Genomic DNA, 20,709 nt, shown 5'->3' with positions numbered 1-20,709 from the left:
TTGGCCCACGCACACACCTCTAAGCTAGCTCCCGCTCTCCCACTGTTAGGACAAAGACAGGTGGGTCTCTGGGGCTTACTGGCTAACACTCTGGCCCCAGTTCAGTGAGACTTGGCCTCAAGGGAGTAAGGCTGAGAGTAATAGAGGACATCTAATGTCCTCTGGCTCCCTCCATGCATTCACGGATGTACGTGCCTATATATGCATACAATTTAAATTAAAAAAAGAAAATAAGATGGTATAACTTTCTCAAAATATTTATGGTAGTAAAACCAAATGGTTTATTAAGAAAGGAACAAGAGTCCTGAGAATGGAGGTAGGTTAGTGAGCCGAGAAAGTCTTAAAACACTTCAACTGCACACCCCACTACCTTTCCTCCTTCCAACACACCTTGAAAGTCTACTCTCTTACTTATCTTAGTCTATAATGAAATTCAAAATCTAGGGGGCTAAGACCACAATACAGTCAACAGACTGGAGTTAAATCGAGTCTCTGATTTAGGTTTTAGGTTCCAATCTTGAGAAGGGAGTTGGCAGCAAACATCCATCTACCTCAGTGGGTGGGTGGGAAGATTAGGGGGGAAAGCCCAGAAAGTGCTGGCATGTGGACATAATAACAAATGATCAATAAACCTCAGCTTTGCTACTCTGACATTAGCCACAGTAAAACAACACAGGAATTTAAACTTTCCTTTGGCCTGCACTTTCCTGTACAGGGAGGAGGGCAAGAGACAGGCAGGCAGAACTATCACATTCCTCATACCACAAGCAAATGAATATTCCTCTGCAAATGGCTTACTCCTAGTCTGTAGAAGGTAAGTGCAAAACCTGAGACTAGAGGCTGGACCAGCTCAGCAGTTAAGAGCACTGGCTACTCTTGCAGAGGACATGGGTTTGGTTCCCAACACATGGCAGTTCACAACTGTCTGTAACTCCTGTTCTAGGGAAGTCGATACCCTCTTCTGGCCTCCACAGGCACCAGGCACACATGTGGTGCACAGACATATACCAAGAAAAACACTCATACACATAAAAGTAAATAAACCATGAATACAGTTAGAAACTTTTATAGCAAACTAACATTATAGCCATGTTATCCCTACTCAACCTAATTTTTAAAAGCAGAGCTTGTATTTTAATGTCTTTATTTTTTCTAATAATTCATTTTTATTGTATTTTATAAAAGTATCAGCTGAGTGTGGTGGTACACACCTTTAATTCCAGCACTTGGGAGGTGGAGACAATTAAATCTGGATGAGTTCAAGGGTAGCCTGGTCTACACAGAGTCCCAGATCAGCCGGGGCTACATAATGAGACCCTGTCTCAAAACAAACAAACAAATAATCAAGTTTCTAAATTTGAGATAAATCAGGAGTGCGGGGATGATCTGGCTTGAGAAGCATTGATTAAATAAAAAGAAGCTTTGAATTACTAATGGCTACCGTATCTCTTCAACACTAAGAAATCTAGGCCAGCTTGGGGTCTCATCATAGAACCAAATGTCATTATGAATGCTCATAAACCTTCAAGGTCCACCAGGCCCTGCTCATTCAGAGGCCAGCTCTGCTGTGACAGCTTGACATACACTGAGTATGGGAGTGCCTAACAGAGGAGAGAATGCTCAGAGAATAGCACAGCCATGTACTCTGTTTCCTTGAGGAAATTAAGTATATCATAAACTCATAAATTAAGTAGATCATAAACATATGGTGGTCTGCTTTCTTTAAGATAGCAACAGCATTCCCTCCCTATTTATTTTTTGTAACAGCATTTTTAAAAGCAATAAGAGGAACGCATCTCTCATATCCTCTTGCTCATGCCATTCCAAGAAATAAACCAAATTAGGCAATAATAATAAAACTTAGTCAGCACATCTATAATCCCATTTAAGAGTCTGTTGACCTGAACCTCCACCTCCTTTGTTTTAGAAATTAAACCAACAGTCCAGCCCTGGCTGTAAATATATTTAGGAGACAAGGGCTCTTTCTGCAACATGTCTTGGCAGCTGCTGCCATGCTTTAAGTGCCTCAGGTTTCTGAAAAGCACCAGCAGGCTTCTGCTGATGGCACCTTAGTTTCACAACCACAGAATGTCCTCTAGGATAACTAAAGTGGCTCATGGGCCTGTGCCAGGCCTATGCCGGGCCTGTGAGAGCTGAAGACCATGTCTGTCAAAATGAAGGGCCCAGTTCAGCATGATTGAAGCAACCTGCCCTTAAACAGAGCCAGGCATCTCCACACCTTAAGCCTAGGATGGAAACTGGGCATCTATCTGTGAAGCAGAAACATGCCTTAAGCAGCAGCAGCAGCAGTAGCACACCTGGTTCTGGAGCCAGAGCATGCTGCGCTTCCACTCTCAGCCTCATCTTCTCACCAAACAAACAAGGAAAAGCCTCTGCAGCCAGAGCTCCTCTCCCCTCTTCACAAAGTAGGCTGGTGAGGGAGGACACTAGTGACCTAGGCCCCAAGTTTTCTAATTTTAGTGGCATACCGTTGGCCCAACAAAGGTGCCACATTAGGCTACAACCTGAAAAGCTCTGAATCAAACATTCCCAAATGGAAATAAGATCGATCACAGAGCACAGTGGTAGCAGACCAGAGTGGTACACAGGGTCAAGGGCTGCCATCTGAAAAGTGCTGCCAATGCCTGACCAAGGCTTTAATTCAAATCATATCCACTCTAGTGTCAAACAGTTGAGAAGATAAAAGGACATGCCCATTTCTGATTTCTGAACCAAGCCATTAAAGATGCTAGGCTGAAGATGACAACTTGTGTCCCCAGCTCCAGAGAGCAGGTGCATCAAGAACTACCAGCAGGTTAAGAGGGCTAATGAAGGAGGAAGGGAGGCTTCAGTGCCAGTTCAAAGGCACAGCCTGGCCATATCTGCCCTGCTCTATTCAGATGTTAGATAAATATTTTAGCTGTAGGCTTGTTCCAAAATATTCTAGCAGAGCTATTCCAACTTCTTTCTTCTTTAAGGTGGTAATTGATATTCTCCTGCTCACTACAGGATGTAAGAAAGCCCTGTGAAGACAAAACAGCCTGTCATTTCCTGACTGCTCTGAATACATTCAGCAGCCATTTGCTTGCCTGTTCTGAAAGCCTAGCATTCAGAAGCTAGTGTGAATGGATAAATAAAAGAACTGAAATTTCATATCCCTGGCTTACAGAAAAGCAGTTTTCACATTTTCTACAAACCCAGTTTGACTTCAAAGCTTACAGTCTTTAATTCCATTCACTGAATAATGTAATTGTACTCTGCCACCAAACTACAATGCCTGCCTTTTCTCTGATCACAAGCAGGCAGAAAAATGTAATCATTTCAGTTCTCACCATGGTAGTATTAGTATTCTTAACTATAAACACAAAATAGGATGCACACTAGCCTGTCTCTGTGAAGACAATTTTTAAAAGTTTTGCCAACTGTGAGACAGACACTGGGTCAAGGTTCAGTGTCAAGGACAGCAACGATGTTTGAACAGTGTGAGCATGGAAGCCACTATGTTCACATAGGGAACAAGGCCTGGCCTAACTTCTGTCCCTGAAGCAGAGCTGGGCATAGAGAGATGTAAGCATTGTTAAATACAGCTCAGATGCCATGCCCACATCTTGGCCTAAAATGTATCTGGTATTCCAGAAAAGGATTTCTCTCCAACTAATAGACCCCAGATACCGCTCACTTAGACTCATCTGTTAGTGGGCCTAAAAGCAGTAACTACAGGCAACATCAGGACCAGGAAAGGCAGCTGTTTCAAGCTAGGAAAAGACAAGGTTCAAATGTCCAGAAAAGTCCTCTATGGGGCTGGAGGTAGCTCAGTGGTTAAAAGCTGCTCTTGCAGCACCCACATGGCAGCTCACAACCATCCTTAACTCCTGTTCCAAGGGACCTGATGTTCTCTTCTGGCTCTGTGTACACAGTGCACAAATATACATACAAACAAAAGATTCATACACACAACATTTTTTAAACCTCTACAACCTTAAAAGAAAGGTTACCATGCCGGGTGGTGGTGGCACATGCCTTTAATCCCAGTACTCGAGAGGCAGAGGCAGGTGGATCTCTGTGAGTTCAAGGCCAGCCTGGGCTACCAAGTGAGTTCTAGGAAAGGCACAAAGCTACACAGAGAAACCCTGTCTCAAAAAACCAAAAAAAAAAAAAAAAAAAAGAATAAAGAAAGAAAGAAAAGAAAGGTTACCATGAACTTCCCATAGATTCCCTATAGTTGGGAGAAATATAGTAAAAAAAAAATTAATAAACACAAATGCTTAACTAAAAACTTCCAACTACAGAGTACATGAAATAGCTTTATGTTTTCCTATTACATGAAAAAAATGTAGAGAATAAAAAGTCCTATTTCTTCAGTCCACAGTCCATCAATTCAAAGTTTCCAATCACTTAGTTCATTTTAGATTACCATTTGGTGCAGAGAAACCTGTTCAAGGATATGAAGCATAGTAGAGCAAGACAGAAGTTAGGTGTTTGCCAACTCAAACCATCTCTCAGAATTACAGAACAAATAAATGGTCAGCATTCAAATGGATGTAAACATTATGAATGAACCTCATCTGCCTTAAGCTTCCTACCAAGCTCTGCTAGACCTTGGCTTCTAGATACAGATGAAAAGCAAAGAAACTCATTTCTTTAAAAACAGTTCTAAAACCAGATGTGGGGGAACACGCTTTAAACCCAGCACTGGGAGGCAGAGGGTGACTTGTTTTAATAGTAAGCTCCAGGCTAGCCAAAGCGATACAGTGACACTCTTGCAAAAAACAAGAGTCCTAGAACCTGGCATACTAGATCACAACTTAAGTCCCAGTAAGCAGAGGAAGGAAGATCTTAAGGCCAGCCTGGAGCACAGAGCAAGTCTGTATCTAAAAACAATACCAACCACACACTCACACAAATTAAATAAAAGCAGTGCAGTAGTCCCAGTACTGAGATCTGGTTTGCCCACTCCGACTGTACTTGCCCTCAACTAATTCAGACTAGAGGACGTTTCCAGCTGTTCTTCTTTTACAGAATTAATATTTACCCAGTAATGTTCCCAAAGAGCTGCTACTCATCATGCCAATCATTCTGGCAAATCCAACACTATCTCCAGCAAACTGCACAGGATTTCTGCAACCTGTTCCAAACACACAATTAGTGAGCACCACAGCTTCTTTTCCTCTTTCATGTTTTATATAGCTGTGTTTAAATGGTACTGTCTTTCTCAAGATAGAAAAATCAAAAAAACTGAAAATAACAATTTGGATGATAAGGGGTTACAGCATTGATTTTTAAACTCACAAAGACATTCAGTTTCTCTTCTTACTGTTTAAAAAATAAACTGAGTGGTCTGAGCATACTCTACATTTCCAAGAACAGAAAAAGAAGAACAACAGTGAATATTTTATCATAAATACAGTGTGGGAAGCAAATGGCTTAACAAGCATCTCAACACCAATGCTGTACATGCGACATATCAGTTTCCTGACTTAATGTTCTCATGATAATGTATCCTTTATTTAATACTTGCTTCCCCTTAACTCTTATAAAACGTAATCTGTTAATTAAGACAGATTATGAAGTGGGAGGTCAGCATGGGCTACGTAGTAGTACCAGGAGACCAAAGGCTACATTGCTAACCCTATGAAGGTAAAGAAGTAGGAGAGCTTTCTGGTCTCATGTGTTATAAGCAGCAGACTGTACTTGAAATGGTCTGGACTGACATTTTTCTAACACATTATTGTTTGGTGACCTGTTTGGACAGAACTCGTGGCACTGAACTCGGGAATCGAAATGTGTGTGGTCAGCCTCACTTCCTAAAAGCCCCAAGAGAAAACTTGGGTGCACTGGCCTTGTTGGCCTAGTCATAAGGACAGCTAGCTCTAAGTGCTCACTCCAGTACTTTCCATGGAGTTCAGCTGAAGATGTTTCGTGATTTTGAGTGAAAAACTGAACATTTCGGGGTTTGGAGATTTAGCTCAGTGGTAGAGCGCTTGCCTAGCAACTGCAAGGCCCTGGGTTCAGTCCTCAGCTCCAAAAAAAAAAAAAAAAAAAAAAAAAGATTAAACATTTCTGGCACTATAGCATACCGGGTTGAAGAATGTTCCCAGAAAGAAATGCTCAAAACTTAACCCTGAGAACTTGTAAACATAATCTTCCTTGTTAATGTGACTAAGTTGAGGATCTCGAGATGAAATCATCCAATGAATGCACCTGCCTTTCCTTTTTTCAATGGTGCTTTAAGATGGATCATGTGAACTGACATGGTAATTTCACTCTTGACACCAGGAAGAACCTATAAAGGCAGAGTGGGAGAATGAGACGCTGCCACAAACCAAGAAATGAGAAACCACCAAAATCTGGAGGAGGGCTTCTCCCCTAAAGCTCTGGACGGCACACAATGGTGCCAACATTTGATTTCAAATTTCAGAACTCAAAAATGTAAAAGAATAAATTCCCATTGTTCTAGGGCACCTATTAATACTAGTTTCTGGTAATTAGGTGCAATTATTGAAATGCTGGTTTAATGCCATTTAGAAATATTACAGCTTTAACACTGGGAAATGTAGCTCCCATTTTTGTGGTCTGAACAGGCTATCTCTGCATAGCTTTACTGAAATATACATGCAATGTAGTGAAAAGCCCAGAATACAACTATGTGAAACCAACATAAATTACTGTTATTATATGATCCATGAGATCTGTTCAGATCATGGTGAAGACATGCAACCCTTCTCTTTTTTTTTGGTCAAGACTGAAGAGCAAGTGAGTCTCTGTAAACCTCGTGCCCATGTACTACAAAGTTACTTTGATTAGCCCAGTATAGTCAATTCAGCAGTTATGTCCTAGTCCATTATTGCTCTTACACAAATTTGTAGGCCTTCTTTATGACTGTTTCCAAAAATAAAATCAATAAACATTTTCAAAAATTCTATTAAGTATCATTCATATGTATATTTAAGTGGTTTCCAAGACATATTACCGTTGCTGGCCACAGCAACTTTTTAAAAATGTATTCTCAATGCATGCCAGCATCATTGATTAGGACAAACAAAACAATAAAAACAAAACCCATATTAATTTCAAGGTCCATTAGAAACAGAAGGAAATATAATCAATGTTTACCAAATAGAAAGAGACAGTATGCACATGGAAAAATGCCTTCTGAGCTTATAAGACAACAAACAAGCAGTGAGGTCCTGACCAGCATCTGTCAGAGAATGTACCAGCCCTTCTTTCACAACAGTGCATTCAGGATCTTAGGAACACACATGACAGTTCTACTCTAATACTTGGCCTTCGGGGTTATGGTATAGTATATTCTTGACTAAAAAAAAATTCACCATTTTATATACAAAAGTTCATATATCAATACAAAAGCCAATCAAGCAGGATGTAGTAACTCACACTTGTAATTCTATCAAGTATATGATATGTGAATGGAAACAGACCACCAGCTATACTTGACTTCTAAACCAAGCAACTGAGGATGTCCAATTTTACTACTATCCACAACCAAGACACACCAGAAGAAAAAGAGAAAAGAGGAACACTCAACACTAATAGTGGCGCTACATTAATCAGGTTCCAACATGACACTGCTGGACTTACATCAAGTGTAAGCACAATAAGTAGTTCTCAACCTTCCTAATGTCGCAACTCTTTAATACAGTTCCTCATCACGTGCTGACCCCCAACCATAAAATTATTATTTTTGCTACTTCATAACTGTAATTTTGCTACTGTTATGAATTGTAATGTAAACATCTGGTATGTGACCCCTGTGAAAGGGACATTTCTCTCACACACACACACACACACACACACACACACACACACACACACCCGCAAAGAGGTTGGAACAACCCACAGGTTGAAATCAACTGAGCCACATTATCGTAATTAAAACCATCAATTTACTGTGGGCAAACACACAATGGTCTTGAAGTAATTATTTTGCATTTTAAAGCTATTATAGTAAAGTCCAAATAAGAGGGGAAATTCTAAAAACTAAAACTAGTTTAGTTTTAAAGTTCAAAGATTTCCCTACACAGGACTAAATAAAACTCACAGCAATCATTTCAAATTAAAAAATTCTTTCTGATGTGACTGAGCATACATTGCTAGGAAACCATCTAATGGGCGCTGAAGGAGGATGTTCTTACATTAAGCAAATGGTTAGAAGAGATAATAACTCTTAACCCTACAGCCAGAACCAGTTCCCAAAATACATGTTGATTATTCATAGTATTTGAGTTCTGTCCCATTCATGCCATGTCATCAATGTTAAAAGCATTATCACAGAACTCTATCAATTGCACTTGAGATTAGGTAATGTTTGTTATAAAAGCAAAATAAAACCTCTGTGTTTTCCTATTCTGGGAACGTATCAATAATGGAAGAAATCATGAATATCAGTGATTTCTAGTCTGCCCTCAAAAGTACAGGTTTTCAAATTAGATTAAATTCAGAAATGTAGTCATCAGATGAACTATCATGAGTCTTCAACGGGTTTAGAGATACAGTATCAAATTAGGCCCAGCTCATAGAGCACACAATTACCACCCATTTCTTCCTGGACCTGCCTTTGTGGGACCTGAATCTTTTTTATTTCAAAGGAAATCAAGGTTGGCGGTGGCCCAGTCCCCACTACTCAGAAGTTGGGGGATCGTGATCACTTGAGGCCAGACCACATAAGAGTGGGTCCCATCGAGCAAACAAACAAAAACAGGAACAGGTAAACCAACGCAAAGGGCCCGGCCCAGCTCTCCAGGCTGTGCTCTCACTCCTCCACCAAACCAACCATGAGGTTTCTCCTTAACAAGTTTACAGCAGTTTCTGATTAGATTAAAACAGCAATCAGCAGTAGTGGCATGTCGGGCTCAATGAGATTGGGGTGCTCTATTAGGCCATTTCCTGGTATCACTAATGCAGCCAAATACTTCCTGGAAATCACTGAGTTGATTTCAGTAAATAGCACTTTAAGTTCCAATACAAGCAAGATGCAAAAAGAAATGTGAACAAATAGTAAAGTTATCTGAGATCCAGCAGAGCAAGCAAGAGAAACCTAATGACTCCTGTCTCTGTGCCTCGGATTAAACCCAAGTCAGGAAGTGAAATCTGTGCTCAGAACCAGAATTATCTAAAAAGTACAGGTTGGAATTGCTTTCTTAAATTTAGCCACAAAGAGCACTCTGAAAACAACCCAACGGTCCCCTTCTGTATCTCCAAATCTGAGTCACCCTGTTCTTTTAGTAGCTGGGTAAGAAAAAAATTAATGAAGAAAGTGGCAGTCTTAACTCAATTGGTGAAGAAAGGTTCAAGCCTACAGCCTGGGTACATGCTCCAGGCTGCACCTGCAGCTGGCAGCTCTTACCTGAATGTCTGTGTCCTTCACAGGCTCAAGAGGTTCAAAAGTGGTCGCTGCACTCAGACTCTCCAATCTCTGGGAGATGTGGGATATGTCAAGTCCCCGTGACCCGAGAAGAACTGATCTATATGGGGATGTAGGGCAGGAAGACAGAGAGAGAGAAAGTAATATTAAGTATGTAATACATGCCATAAAATACTGGAGTTGTTTTCATTCAAAACCTCCTATCTTGGAGTAGAGGAAGAGACCAGAGCAAATGGTAGAGCACCTGACTGGAACACTTCCTTCCATCTTCTGGCCAGGTGCTTCTGTATGCTTGATTTCTTATCTGCCCATAACGTTCTACAAACTGAAACAGCAGACACACACTGCATTTGGGAGTAAGATATCCAAGTTTTGGTAGTGACTGAATTAGAGGGAGCACGTCATTACAGAAGGAATAATACCAACACCATAGTCAGTTCCAAACACTTTCAGGAACCCCTTGAGGTAGATTAATTATTCACTCCTGTTTTGGAAATGGGAAGCTAAGGCATAAAAAGACTAACCAACTTGTCCAAAGTTACAGAGGGCCAGGATATGGTGGACCCAGGTAATCCATCCTAGATCTAGAATACAAACTCTTCACCACCACTCCACATTTAACAGCTTCTGAAAACAAAGCCAGCAAAGGGCATTTTAACCCAGGAGTACCCAGGTCCAAATGTTAAACTGTCTGGGGCAGCAGATAGCTCGCTCAGGGGTAGTCAAAACAATCAAAGGCTAGTTCTGTATGGCTTGTCTTCAAAATGCAGGTACCATGCTACTACACCTTCAAATTCCCTCTCAGCCAAGAATACAGCAGGCTGTTTTCTGAACAATAAAAGCTTTGAAGAGAAATGGGAATATAGACAACTTCATTTCTCCTCTCTAGGCAACAAAACAATGAACCAATTTAAAATATAAAATAAATAAATAGATAGTCCAGTATGAAACTGTACATCAGTTAAAAAGGCTAAACCAGAAGACTATAAGCTCAAGGCTAGTCTGGATTATAAAGAGCCCTTCTCTCAAAAATCAAAACAAGAAACATATCTTGACTAGTATCTAAAGCTCTCTGAAAGAAAGAGACTTGGGCAAGTTAGGTCAGCATTTATGTTGAGATTTATTTTTATTTTTATTCACTGATGTGTGCACAAATGCCATGTGTACATCAGTGCCCATGAAGATCATTAGATCTACTAGAGCTGGATTCACAGGCCACTTGACAGGGGTGCTGGAAAGCAAACTCAGGTGTTCTGGGGGCAAGCAGTGCTTTTAACCTCTAAGCCATCTCTCCAGACTGCTGTGGAATAATCTTTCTGTACATTATGAATATGTACTGCTCTCGTTGTTAATAAAAAGCTGATTGGCCGATAGCTGGGCAGGAAGAGATTGGGTGAGATAGCCTGACACAGAGAAAATGCTGGAAGGAAGAAAGGTGGAGTCAGAGGAATTGCCAGCAGATGCAGGGAGAAGCAAGATGGGCATGCCGTACAGAGAAAAGGTACCGAGCCACGTGGTACCGAGCATAAACAAGAAATATGGGTTAATTTAAATATGGGTAAAAGTTAGCTAGTGACAAGCCTGAGCTATTGGCTGAGCATTTATAATTAAGTCTTTATGTTGGTTATTTGGGAGTGGCTCCCAGGACAGGAAAACTCTGCCTACACCAGCCTCCTTTTTTTGTGTGTATGGTTTTGTTTTTGGAAGTCTTGCTTTTGTGCCTTTCAACTCAAGAAACAGAAAATGTGCCTACATGCCTAACTAACTAGTTAGGTTATTTAGATCACCATTTTTGTATTGTGATTTGGTGACTCCAAAATGTCACCAACAAAGTATGTTTTCACCTTGAGTAAGAAGCTAGAAAGCCAAAACAAATGAGGTCAAAGACAATGATGGAGATGGAAGAGGAGGAAGGGAGGCTACTGCCATTAAGACATTTGGGAGCACACTTAACACCTATAAGTGTAAGTCAAGAGTTTTCAATCACAATCTAACAGTTTTCTCAAAGAAGAAAAAGAGTTACTCTATGCTTAGCTGTATTCTGGTAAATATAATGAAATAAATTATGCTTATTCAGACAGTTCCTCCCTATAGATTCTTAATTGCTTTGAGTCAACTAGGACAACATCCCTGGGGCTTCCCTTCTAAGCGAACATATCTGACAGGCAGCCCATCTCTCTCCTAACAAGCCTTAATAATTACCTTCTACGGTGCTTATCACCTGGCTGAACATCAAGATCACATACACAAACCTCTTCTCAAAGACCTATTTTGATTACTCCTGGGCAAAGAAGAACATTAGTATAATGTTCTCCCTCCTTTTACAACAGCTCTACTGATATGAATTTGCTTACCACAAAACCCATCAGTTACAGTGTACATACAATTCAGTAATTTTAATATATTTGTACAGAAGTATATAATCATCACCATCAGCAATTTTAGAATATTTTCATCATCCCCAAAAGAAAGCCCTATCATGAGAAATGTCTCCCTTTTCCCCTCATGAGATCTTGACAATGCATATAAATGGAATAATACAAGTCTTTTGTGACTGGTGTTTTCCTCTTAGTATAATGCTTTTGCGGGTCATCTATCTGGGGTAGATATTAAGAATTCATTGTATTTTATACCATATCTTATTTCATGTATCCATTAATCAATCAGTGGGCATTGGGCTGCTTCTAAGATTTTTTACTCTTGTGAAAAATGTTGCCAAGAACACCAATGCACAGGTTTTGCAAGAATGTTTACATTTCTCTTGGATATAAACATTGGAGCAGAGCTGCAAGGTTAAATCAAAATTCTCTTCAGTCTTGTGAAGAACACAGACCATTTTCCAAAGCAGCCACACCATTTTGTATTCAGCAATAAACAATTCCCACATCCTCACCAATACTTCTTTTATGATTATACTATCCTAGTAAGTCTCTCTTTTCTGGCTATTATAAAAAAAAATGGTAAAATACAAAATTAAAATATTCAATTTCTTTGTACCTGTCACTCAGTTTCAACTACCCATAGGACATGATCAATCCTATCCCACTTGCCCCACCTATTTTCTACTACCAGATTATTTTGGAATAAATTATGGTAGATTGAAGATATGTTTTGACTGTTTCATAATTTGAAGATTTGTGTTCATCTAAATGAGTGCCAAGTAAGATCTTATGGATGACTGGTATGCTTTCTAAATCTTTTTTCCTTTATAGGTTTTTCCCCTCCATCTCATTTTTTTTTTTCCTTCTAATTTCTTTGTGGAAGAGTTTGGACGTGCCTTGTAAAACAATGTAACTCAGATTTAATCATACACATGAATCACCTAACTTGTTAAAATACTGGTTTTGAGTCAACAGCTCTGGAATAGAGCTTGACATTCACTTCAAAACTTTGTGGTTGACACTTAGGTTATTGATACAAAGAGTACAACCCGAGCAGCAAAGACAAATTCTGAGTAGATGCAGGCGCCACTATGTTGTTGTTACCTGTTCTAGTCATACTTCCATTCAGAGATGCGGAATGTCTGTAGACACTGATGCCCACTGCTTAGACTCAGCTGTGCTTATGGCTTAAACAGTGGCGTTCTATTTCTACCTTTACAAATCCTGTCATCAACTATGTGATCACCCTGAATAGTGAGCTGGTTAGCTAATATCCTTCAACATGACTGATTTTTATTTTAGTATCAATTTAAATGGATAAACTAAAACACATATGATATGCTTCAACCTACTACATTTTAAAAGTTTTTTTAAGATTTATTTCTATTTTAGATGTATGAGTGTTTGCCTGCATGTATGTCTGTGCACCACATGTGTACATGATGCCATGGAGGCCAGAAGAGAGTGCCAGATCCCCTGGAACTAGAGTTAGAGATGGTTGTGAGTTGTTGCCATGTGGGTGCTGGGTCCTCTGAAGAGCAGCCAGTTGCTCTTAATGCTGAGCCATCTCTCTAACCTCCTAATGTATGTCTTATTCTTCAGATGTTCAAATTGTCTCACCAATGGCCAGTAGAAGCCTGTTCATGGGCTGGAGAGATGGCTTAGTGGTTGGGAGAAGTGGCTGTTCTTCCGGTAGACCCAGGTTCAATTCCCAGCACCCACATGGCAGCTCACAACTAAAAAAAAAAAGGAAAAGAAAAGCCTCTTCAAGTTTGTTTCAAAGTTTTAAAGTTTTATTTTATTTTATTTTATTTTATTGTGTTGGTGTATGGTGGGGATGTTTTGGGGCTTATGGTGTTGGGGTTAAACCCAGAACCTTACATATATTAAACCACTACTCACATGTATAAATAAGTACTGCTTTCTGAGTTCTTTCTGAAATGACTCCAGAAAGTCTTTATAACTTTGCCACCTGACATGGCAAGATGTTTCACGTATGTCTTAAATAGAGACCAATGGATCAGCTAACTCTACAAAGAGCCCTAGTTACCTTTAAAGGACTTTATAGATAATTCTCTGGGCAACCAGGATTGTGTATTACTCCCAGGTCTCTTCAACAGCAGAGTTAGAAATGGAGTTTTTGGTTTTGCTGAGATAAATTACAACATGAATTAATATTATTGCTTTCCATTCAAATTCAAGAACACTGAATTCTAGGTTTACTTCAGATGTTCTAACTGTATCTCCTTTTCCCATGCCAAAAGGCTCGCTACCATGACTGCTAATGTGTTTTGGCCTACACAGGAGCTACGGCTCCTGTGCCATACCTGCCTGCTGTCAGGCACCCTGCCATGATAGTTATGAGCTAACCCTCTGAAAATATAAGCAAGCCCCATTTAAAAAGTTCCTTTTATAATTTGCCTTGGTCATGGTGTCTGCTCACAGCAATAGTAACCCTAGACCTCAGACTACTAATATTCCCCACACTAACCAATTCTCATCATATTTACCCTGCTCTTCTACAGAAACCACAGTCAAAGTCCCTGCCCTTGCTCTAGCTGCCTCTTGATTGGGTTTGGGCTATAATCCCAAAAACCACAACCCTATACAATCATAACCCTGAATACCAAAATCTCAAAAGATCAAAATACCAAAAATATAATTCTGAAAAAAATTAATTTAAAGAACATAAAAGAGATTCACTGGAGTCAGGTATAATGACACAGAGGTATACACCTGTAATCTTAGCATTTGGGAGGCAGAGGTTCAGGGTCATCCCCTTTTACAGAGCTTGAGGTCAGCTTGGGCTACATGAGACCTTGTTTTAAAATAACAACCACAAAAGTCATTTATTTTGCCTGCCTGCCCCCCCCCCAGTGTGTGTGTGTGTGTGTGTGTGTGTGTGTGTGTGTGTGTGTGTGTGTGTTGAACCCAGGGGTTCTTATTGCTATTTTGTTTGTTTGAGACAGGTTGCTGTTTGTTTCATGCAACCCTGGCTGTCCTGGAATGTTTCTCCTGGGACTATAGGTGTGCACTACCACACCCAGCTAATTTCTCTTTTTAAAAGAGGAGTTATTTGAGAAACATATAACAGCATGAGAATATTTCATGGGTGACTTTATAAAACATTATGAATAAGCTATATTCAAATGTAAACAAATATACTACAACTGTGTGGTGGTATGAATAAGAATGGCCTCCCATAGGCTCATATATTTGAATGTTTAGTCATCAGAGAATGGCACTATTTGAGAAGGATTAGGAGGTGTGGCCGTGTTAGAGGAAGTGTGTCACTGAGGGTGAGCTTTGAGGTTTCCAAAACTCATGCCAAACCCAGTCTCTCCCTCTGCATGCTTGCAGATAAGAATGGAAAGCTCTCAGCTGCTTTTCCAGTACCACATTTTCCCCATTATGATGATAAGGGACTAAGCCTCTGAAGCTGTAAGCAAGCCTCCAATTAAAAGCTTTCTTTTCTAAAAGTTTGCTTGGCAGGTCAGGTGTAGTAGCACACACCTTGAATCTCAGTACTCGGGAGGCAGAGGCAGGAGGACCTCTAAGTTCAAGGCCAGCATTGTTTACAGGAGGAGTTCCAGGACAGCCAGTGCTATACTGAGAAACCCTGTATTGGGGAAGGGAGGTGCCTTGGTCATGGTGTCTTTTCACAGCAACAGAACAGTGAGTGACTAAGACACAATGTTATAGACAAAATCATATTCACAAATAAATAGGTCAGAAAGGAAAAATGTGTGTTGGAGAGGTGGCTCAGTGGTTAAGAGCAGTTTGCTCTTCCAGAGGACCCATGTTCAATTCCCAGCACCTACACGGCAGCTCACAACTGTCTGTTAACTCTAGTTCCAGGGGATCCAACACCCTCACACAGACATACATACAGGCAAAACACCAATGCACGTATTTTTTTAAATCATTTTTTTAAAAAGGCAAAACGTATAAGCATCTATCAGGGGCTACATATATCAGCTCAGTAGTATAGTACCTGCTTAGCTTGCATTAAAGCCCTAAGTTCAATCCACAAATATCAAATAAAAGCACTTTATTTATATCTCATTGTAACTGGCAGGTGGTACATGCAACTTTATAATTGCAGTCATATGAAATAGCATGATGGATAACCTATTTTTCTGCTTGTTTTTTAAAAATTTATTCTATGATATATACCAACAAAAGCATCCCCTATGATGTCTTCCCTTCTTCTGTGCTATGCTTCTGTGTTAATTTGGGTCCACAGACATAAATCCAATCTGCACCACACTTATATACAGACCACAAATTTGGCAGAAATAATACAAGCAATCAAACTAGCACCACTGTCGAGATGCCTCTCATCCTACCATGCACATAATTATTTTTGAGGCAGTTAGTAGCTGCTGGCTTCTTCAAGCAAATGTGGCTTTCATTTAGTAAAACCTCCTGGAATTTTATCAGCTGAAAGAAAATGCAAACGCTGATGAATGATGTATTTTTACATGAAGTTCCCATCATCACTGTACTGCATGGCCAATCCTTTCTAAAGAGCTCAGCTTTGTACTTCTCATGAGGCAGCCTTTCCAAAACCAGGATTACAGTCTGGGGGACTTGGGATTTCAAGACTTCAACTTTTGAAATTATAGCATTCTAGATCAGCTCCTTCAACAGTATGACCCATCTGTCTCCCAAACAATCCCAGTTCTCACTTGGAGGGCCTTGTGGTGTACTATGCCTCTTCTATTTCTAGTTATCTGTGGGGAAAAAACTTCCTTAACAAGAGTCATTTCCCTGTCTGTCTTAACCATGTTCAATTAAGACAAATAGTAAGTATCTTTAAAGCATTTCCTTTTTTAAAATCAGCAAATATTTACATACATTTGTATCACTTACTCTCCAAAAAGAGCTTGTGATATAATTCTCTTATTATATAATCCATCCACTCACAGTATAACATTCAGTGGAGACTTTTTAAAGTATACTCAGGGTTATCCAACCATCATTATAGTCAATTGTATAACATTTTCATTGTTCCCAAAAGAAAACCTCTACTTGTCAGAAATCAGTTCCCACTTCCCCATTCACTTGCCCTAAATATGGCAGCCCTCATTTATCTTCCTTTTTCTGCAGATTTGCCTATTCAGGACATCACCCAAACAGAGCCATACAATATGCAATCTTTTGTAACCAATTTCTTTGACTTAAACTTTTAGGGTTATCCATGTCGAACATATGTTAAATCATACCTCATGCCCTTTTCTTGACAAATAAGATCCTATTACATGGCTATGCCACATTTTGTGCACATATTCATCAGCTAGTTGACACCTGCCATTAAAATTAACGTACAAGTTTTGTGTAGACATGTTTACATCTCTTGGATTTATACCTAAAAACAGAATCGCTGGGTTATATGGTAACTGCATGCCCTTTTGAGGAACTCTGAACTATCTTCCAAAGAGGCAGAACTACTTTACATTTCCACCAACTGTGCATGAAGGAAGACTCATCCAGATTCATTTCAACTTTCTGCACATTCTCACTAATGCTATTTACATGTCTTTTTTATTAGAACCCTCCTGGTAGGTATGAAGTGGTATAGCTTCATACTGTAGCTTTGACATGTACTTCTCTGGTACCTTATGACACTTATTAGACAATGCTATGCCATTTTAAAATTAAGTTGTCTTTTTTATGATTAAATTCTAAAAGGCTAAAAAGAAAACATGGGCCAGTGATTTGTTGTAGAATACTAGTTAAAGATGTGTTACATTTGTTTATGATGTGGAATATTTGTTTAATGATGCAAAGATGTGTTGCATTCTTTTATGCTGCATTTGTCTAACACTGTGAAACTGTATTAATTTGCCTGTCTAAAACACATGATTGGTCTAATAAAGAGTTGAACAGCCATAAGAAGATAGGAGAAAGGGCTGGCAAGCAGAGAGAATAAATAAATAGGAGGATCAAGAAAAGGAGGAGGACTCGAGGGGCCAGCCACCCAGCTACACAAGCAGCCATGGGGTAAGAAGTAAAGAAAGGGCCGGGCGGTGGTGGCGCACGCCTGTAATCCCAGCACTCGGGAGGCAGAGGCAGGTGGATCTCTGTGAGTTCAAGGCCAGCCTGGTCTACAAAGCAAGTTCTAGGACAGCCTCCAAAGCTACAGAGAAACTCTGTCTTGAAAAAAAAAAAGTAAAGAATAGTATATAGAATATAGAAAGATAAAAGCCCAGAGGAAAAAGATAGACAGGATAATTTAAGTTAAGAAAAGCTGGCTAGTAATAAGTCAGGCTAAGGCTGGGCATTTATAAGTAATAATTAGCCTCCTTGTGATTAATTTGGAAGCTGGGTGGTGGGACACAAAAAATTAAAAAGAGAGAGAGAGAGAGAGAGAGAGAGAGAGAGAGAGAAGAAAGAAGAGAAGAAAGAAAGAAAGAAAGAAAGAAAGAAAGAAAGAAAGAAGGAGGGAGGGAGGGAGGGAGGGAGGGAGGGAGGGAGGGAGGGAAGGAAGGAAGGAAGGAAGGGAGAGAGAGAGAGAGAGAAGGGAGGGAGGGAGGGAGAGAGGGGAGGGAGGGAGGGAGGGAGGGAGGAAAGAAGAAAGAAAGAAAGAAAGAAAGAAAGAAAGAAAGAAAGAAAGAAAGAAAGAAAGAAAGAAAGGAAGGACCAACTACAGTGAGTTGACTTAGTGTACCCACTGGATGTACTTGCCACCAACCTTGACCTGAGTTTGATCCCTGGCAAGTTGTCCTCTGACTCCCACACAAACATACATACACATGCATGCATGCACATGCACAAACACACAGACACAAATAAACACACACTCACACAGAGAAAATAAATTTTTAAAAACTCTGAATAAAAGTTTGTCTTAGTTAAGGTTTCTATTGCTGTTAAAAGACACCATGACCATGGCAACTCTTATAAAAAAAAAAATTTAATTGAGGCTAGCATACAGTTTCAGAGCTTTAGTCCATTATCATTATGGTGGGAAACATGGTGGTGTGCAGACAGGCATGGTGCTGGAGAATGAGCTGAGAGTTCTACATCTTGATCTGCAGGTCACAGGAAGTGAACTGTCTACCACACTGAGAGTAGCTTGAGCAAAGGAAACCTCAAAACCCACCCTGACAGAGACACACTTCTTCCAACAAGGCTACACCTACTCCAAGAAAGCCACACCTCCTAATAGTGCCATTCCATTTGGGGACCATTTTCTTTAAAACAACCACAAGAGTTCCTTAACATTTAAATATATGGCAAGTAGTTTTTCCCTAAAACATATTTCTTTCTTGATATTTGCATTTGAAGCACAAATGTTTCATTTAGATGAAGTTAAACTGATCTGTTTTTTAGATATATCCTATTGGCCTAATATCCTAGACGGCTCTGCCAAATCTAAGGTCAAGAATATTTGTTGGTTTGTGTTTGAAACCTGGGTAGTCCAGACTGGCCTTGAACTTGTGCAGACAAGGATGACCTTGAATTTCTGCTCTCATGCCTCTACCTCTAGAGTGCTGATATTATAGGCATGTCTTAGTCATAAACTAAGTTCTATGTGAAGAGGCACCATGACCAAGGCAACTTATAAAAGGAATTGTTTAATTGGGTGTTTTCTTACAGTTTCAGGTTAGTCCATGACTGTTAGGGACCAAGATGTCAGGAACCAAACATGAACCATGGAAAGTACTAGCTAGACCAAAGAACAACTCATAAACCCCTTCCCAGAGCAGTAACCAGAGGCCTCCCAAGATAAGAGAACATCCCACAGTCAGGTGCAATGACAACCGAAGGTAAAGAGCATTCCAGGGTCAGGCAGCCTAGCAACAGAATATACTGCCCCTGACCAGTGACCTTAGCCGACATCTCACAGTTGCACTATCTGCTTCACACGTCTTGCACCCCTTCCATGTTCTACACGCCCCTTTTCCCTTTCCCTCCTTCCTGCCCCTTCCCCCCTTATGCTATATAAGCCATGTGGAGAAAAATAAAGATTGGCGGCTTGATCAGAATTCTGTCTTGCTGTCCGTCTCTTTGTGTCGCCCTTCCCTTTCATTCTCTCCCACAGGTGGGTCGCCCCTCATTGACACCCTGCTGGCCGGGGCACATGACCACCATGGTAAAGAGTGTAGCAGCAGACAGGGAAACACTGCACTGCAGGAATAGCTAGGAGCTTACATCAGATCTGCAGGCAGCAGGCAATGAGAGACTAGGCCTGGTGTGGGTTTTGGAACCTCAAAGCCCACCCCCAGTGACACACCTCCTTCAACAAGGCCACACCTCCTAATTCTTCCTAAACAGTCCAACTGAGGACTAAGCATTCAAACATGTGAGCCTATGGGGACCATTCTCCTTCAAGTCACCACTGCCGCCAAGATTTAAATGATTCTGGGGCCTGAAGCCAGGGCACTCTACCAAGTGAGTTACATCCCTACCTCTTGAGGTCAGGAAAATTTATGTGCACATTTTCTTCCAAGAGTTTTATAATTTTAGTTCTTACATCTACACCTACAGTCCAGCTAGAATTCATGTTTATGTATAGAATGAGACAGAGGCCAACTGTATTCTTTTGCATATAGACATCAGGTTACCCCAACCTGATTTGTTAAAGAGTACTCTTTAATGGTCTGAACACCTTTATTGGGGGAAAAAATCATAACCACATAAACTTTCTAGACTCATAATTCTGGAATTACAGCTATTATGTTTTAATAGGGGAAAAGGGAAACCCCAATATTCTTAGAGTTGTTTTAAGATTACAGATATTACTGACATTTTTTAATTCACTTTATGTGTATGAGGGTTTTGCCTGCTTGTATGTATGTGCATCTCATGAGTACCTGGCATCTAGAGGCCAAAATAGGGTGGCAGATCCCCTGGAGCTGGAGTTACAGATAATTTATAAGCCACCATGTGGGTACTAGGAACTGAACCCAATCCTCAGGAAGAACACAACCACTGAGC

At 40.3% G+C, this 20,709-nt stretch overlaps 1 protein-coding gene across 1 annotated transcript in view; it reads right to left on the bottom strand.

The window, feature by feature from the left end:
• Nucleotides 1-20,709, bottom strand: part of Nup93 (nucleoporin 93) — a 104,840-nt gene that overhangs the window by 61,227 nt on the left and 22,904 nt on the right. Inside the window, exon 3 of the mRNA XM_036188510.1 lies at nucleotides 9,365-9,482. Within this exon, the coding sequence (XP_036044403.1) occupies nucleotides 9,365-9,482 (118 nt within the window). The remainder of the gene's footprint in view (nucleotides 1-9,364; nucleotides 9,483-20,709) is intronic.

This window comes from Onychomys torridus, chromosome 5 (assembly GCF_903995425.1).
Source record: "Onychomys torridus chromosome 5, mOncTor1.1, whole genome shotgun sequence".
In the NCBI taxonomy this organism is placed as follows: domain Eukaryota; kingdom Metazoa; phylum Chordata; class Mammalia; order Rodentia; family Cricetidae; genus Onychomys; species Onychomys torridus.
Note: the sequence above shows the minus strand (reverse complement) of the source record. Positions and strands in the feature narration are given on the sequence as shown.